This window comes from Manacus vitellinus, unplaced genomic scaffold (genome assembly GCF_001715985.3).
Source record: "Manacus vitellinus isolate BGI_N305 unplaced genomic scaffold, ASM171598v3 scaffold_53_pilon, whole genome shotgun sequence".
NCBI classification, from domain to species: Eukaryota; Metazoa; Chordata; class Aves; order Passeriformes; family Pipridae; genus Manacus; species Manacus vitellinus.
In genome coordinates, this window is record NW_021940637.1 from 51,600 (window position 1) to 55,992 (window position 4,393).

The following is a 4,393-nucleotide window of genomic DNA, read 5'->3' on the forward strand; positions in this document are numbered from 1 at the left end:
TGGAAGGTGTCCCTGCCCATGGCAGGGGGTGGAACAAGAAGAGTTTTAAGGTCTCTTCCATCTCAAACCGTTTTGGGTTTCTATGATCTCAACCCCAGCTCCATCTCACTGGGGCTGCCAAGATTCCATCCACACCCCTGGAAGCCTCATCCTGCCCTCGCACAGGAGCAACTCCTGTGATGGAGATTGTGATTTGATGTCCACAATCCAAGGAAAGGCGGCATAAAAGTAGAGAGGTCACCAGAACCACAACCCTCCATGCTCCCTTTACCCCAAACACCACCAGCACCTCCAGAGGAGCAGCAAACCCGCAGAGGAGGCCCTGATGCCACCCCACGGTGATGGCTGTGCCTCCCCCTGGTTGAAGGTGGGAAGGTCTCACCCTCTTCCACGTGGCTGGGCTGAGGTGCCGCCGGCCGCTCTGGCCGGGCTGGCTGGAGAAGCAGCAAGCAGAAAGCTTTCATCACTGGGTGGGACTGGCTGACCTCGATTTTCAGATAGTGGCAGTAAGTGTGGTAGCCTGGGGGGACAGAGCTCATGGTCAATGCATCTGGTGGGGTCAGACTTCCTGGATCCCCCCCATCCCTCCCACCCTGGAGCACAGGGGAGGGTTGTTTGCCAGGCTCCAGCTCTGCCCTGCCTTCAATGCTGGGGATGAACTCCGCTCCCAAAATCCCAGCAGGAAAAGCAGGGGAAGGGCTGAGGTCCCTTTCCTTCTGCCTTTAGGACAGGAGAGATGGGGGTCTGCTGCTTGTGGAAATGAGGTCTGGCCATTGGTGAAACCCAGAAGGGCATTGCCCACCTTTTGGGATAGAAAAGCAGGACCAAGCAGGCATCAGGAGAAGCCACTTGCTCCAGTTTTCCCATTTCTGAACGCAGGTGGTTTGAAGCCACTCTCAGTCCTGGCAGCTCCAGGCAACGGAGAAGCCCCAGACCACCTCCCCCAGGAGCTCAGGGGTGGGAGAAGGGCTCCCATGTTCCCAGAGGGGCTGCAGGGGGACCCTCTCCATGCCCTACCTGGGTCGAAGGTCTCCACGCCCCGGTTCAGCAGGCTGATGTCCAGCTGGCAGAAGTGGATGGCATTGTAAAGGCCAGAAATGACCATCCTCCACACCCCAGCCAGGACACCCACCAGGACGTTGATGGGGAAGAGCAGGTAGGTGACTATGTAGAGGGCTCGCCTGTGGGTGGAGAAGGAAGAGCACGGAAGACAAACACCACGGGATGGGAAGCACAGCCCTTCCCTGCCAGAGAAACCTGCCAAAATAAGCCTCCCTCCCTTCCCTCCCTTCTCATCAGACACGATCTCCATCTGAGGTGTCTCCATCCCATGGAGAGAGGCAAACACCCTTCCAGGCTCTCTGAGCACTGTCAGGACCTCAGAGTTTGGCCTCCAGCACACACAGGGTCTCCTTTTCTCCTCAAAGACTTGGAAACCAGACAAAGCATGAAGCTGGTGGTTTGGGATGGAGGGCACCAGCTCCCATGGAGGCCAGAAGAGCCCACAGCAGCCTCCCTGCTGTGCCGGGTGAGTGGTGGAGGTGGTGGAAGTGCCTTTGGTGGATGGAGCAGGACACTTAGATCCATCCATCACCCCAGCCTTCAGCGTAAGGCACATCTTAGGCTGTGACACATCTTAGGCTGTGACACCACGTGTGACCACATCTGCTGCCAGAACTGAGCTGGTCCAGCCGATCCTGGAGGATCCGGACTTCCTCAGGAGGTGACAGGGCAGGGTGCAGACCTCACCAGTTTCCCCCCACCAAAATCAAGGCTGCAAATGGACTGTGGCCCTGTAAAGCATCTAAAGAAACTTCCCTGGGAGCATCAAGCCACTTAAACACCTCGAATTCCCTTGAGCTCATGACCCAGTGGACACCACACCAGGGACATGTGTAAACCTAACACAGTCCTAGAGTGCTGGACCTCGGGAGGGTGAGCTCTGCCCCCAGGGCTCACCATGTCCCCATACCTGTTGGTGAGCTCCTTCTGGAGGGGATGCTGCTCCAGGAACTGGTAGTGAGCTGCCAAATGTTGCACAATGACGGCAACCACCAGGGTCAACCAGAAGGGCCTGGGCGGGAGGGAGGAGACAGGTTGGGCACCGGGAGGGTGCCACGCACGAGACACCATCCCAGGCAGCAGAAACATCCAGCAAAGCTGGAAGAGTCCCCAGTAGAACACCCCAAAGCACACCATGGCCATGGCACCCACTTGGGTCTTCCATCCCTTCCCAAGGGCTGGGAGCACTCACCACATGTTCTGAACGACGGTGAAGAAGGGGCTGCTCGTGCTGTACTGGAGCGGGATGACAACGAGGAAGGCAAACACCACTGAGCAGAAGAAGAAGATCACTTGCTGGATGAGGAGACCTGGGAGGGAGACACAGAGAAAGAGAGAAACCATGGAGGGGGAGGATGGAGAAGCAGTTCTCATTTTTGCTCTCATTCCCCAGATCCATGCTCATTGCTGAACATGATTTTCATTTTAATCCCATAAAATGCCCGTGAGATCCTTACCTGCCTCCCCCGCTCCGAACACGATGCTCCGCGCAGGATTTAATTACAAGTTCAGTCTTTCTTATCACTCCCCACATTATCCCCGCTGAGAAGAGCCATCACTCGGGGCTGCAACTATGATGTCTCATCATAAAATCCAGCCTGAGCTCTGATTTCTAATCATAAATCACACCAAGATCAGCAGCGACTGTGTTTCCTTGTGCTCAAGCTGGTGCTTCACCGCCCCTGCTCTACTTTAATCACTTGAAATCCAAGAGTTTTAAGAAGGAGGCGAGATCCAGCTCTATCAGGGATGCACTGAGCACTGAGTGGTTTGTGGAAAGCTGGTGCAAGGAGTTCCTGGGGAGCTCCCCAGCTCCTACCTCTGCACTATGCTCAGCAATGTGCCTGCAAAACAGGTCTGCTTTCTCCAGGGATGGTCACTCCTGTCCTTCCATCACACCCCTGGACCCTCAGCCTGACTCCCCTGCCTGACCTCGGAGTGCTGATACAGTTGATTGTTGGCAGACAATGAGCAGAGTCACCTCCCATGGGGCAGAGAGGCCTTAAAATGTCTCCAAACCATGGTGGGGTAAAGATTTACACCCTATTTGATGTCCTGCACCCATCCCTGCAGTGGTCTCTCCCTCCCAGGCAGGGAGATGCGGGCTGTGATGGGGAAGGGGCACAGTGAGGAACACCCAGAATGACCAGGACTGGGGGAGACAGTCCTTTGCACGAGATTCTGCGACAGCTTCTCAAATCAAAATATTTGGGCTTGAGCCAAAATGAATCATCATCCCACCCACCCCCCCTTCCCATTTTAATTCCTGACCATTTGGCGTTCAGCATGGTCCTTCCCGCAGAAGGACAGATTGTGTTTGGGGAAAGGGGAACAAAAGCCTCACAGCCATCCCTCTGCAAAAGGGGGTGAGAAAGGGGGAAGAGATGCTTAATTCCAGGATAGACTGTGCAAGGTGGGGATCCACCACCCCTCCACCCCTTTCTGCCCCCAAAATCCTTTACCCAAGCAGGCAAAAGCTGTCTGGAAGCCGGCAAAGCTCATCCAGCAGACAATGGCTTGTCGGGATGGGCGGAGGATATGGGCTTTGTAGAACACGTCCAGCACGGCCCCTTGGTAAAGTGCCTTCAGGTTATTCCTGGGGAGAGAGTCCAGCTGCATCCCAGCTCGGTGGCAAGGACAAAGCCAACGGAGCAGGGACACCATCCATACCTGTGCATCACCAGCGTCCTCAGGAGCATGGCACAGGTCAGGAGGCAGCACAGCACCAGCGAGCAGATGTAGCACACTGTGGAGGAGCAGAGGGAAAGGCTGGATCAGCCAGCCTGTGACCAGCCCCAGGAACGGGATTTTACTGGAAAATGTATCTAAGGAGCATTGCAGGGGCTGAGTTACGGGGTTGCATGGCACCACACCTCAGTTTCCCTCCCTCCCTCCTTCGCAACACAGGGATCTCCAAATTCCATGTGTGAACTGATGAGACAGGGAAAGGGAAAGACAAGCTGTCAAGGGAAATCCAAGCAGTTAGGCTGGCCCAGCACTGGAAAAATCATTGGAGCAAGCTGTGATAAGCAGGTGGTGCGATGGAGAGAGCCTGGGAAGGTGCTCGCAGAAAAGTGGATGCTGGGGGGAAAGCAACAGGGGGGGAAGGAAGTCTGGTAGGAGGGATGGAGATGTCAGGGGGGGGAAAAAAACGTGATGAGAGAGGCTTGGTGATTCAGGAAGAGCCATAAAAAGCCTTCCCAGGGTCGGTGGTACCCCAAGGTAGTGTTGTGGAGGGAGGAGTGGCATTCCTGCTACCCCCATTCCAGGCTTTCAATTATCCAGGGGGGCCTGGGGGCCATCTGCTCGAGTCCAGCACATATCAAAGCCC

The 4,393-nt window shown here is 55.7% G+C and overlaps 1 protein-coding gene across 1 annotated transcript in view; it reads right to left on the reverse strand.

Moving 5' to 3' along the window:
- The window catches only part of STRA6 (stimulated by retinoic acid 6), a 16,111-nt gene that overhangs the window by 4,941 nt on the left and 6,777 nt on the right, over nucleotides 1–4,393 (reverse strand). The window contains exons 11-16 of the mRNA XM_029963128.1: nucleotides 3,733–3,808; nucleotides 3,525–3,658; nucleotides 2,255–2,372; nucleotides 1,973–2,074; nucleotides 1,018–1,181; nucleotides 383–520 (exon numbers count right to left, since the gene is read on the reverse strand). Of these exons, the coding sequence (XP_029818988.1) occupies nucleotides 383–520; nucleotides 1,018–1,181; nucleotides 1,973–2,074; nucleotides 2,255–2,372; nucleotides 3,525–3,658; nucleotides 3,733–3,808 (732 nt within the window). The remainder of the gene's footprint in view (nucleotides 1–382; nucleotides 521–1,017; nucleotides 1,182–1,972; nucleotides 2,075–2,254; nucleotides 2,373–3,524; nucleotides 3,659–3,732; nucleotides 3,809–4,393) is intronic.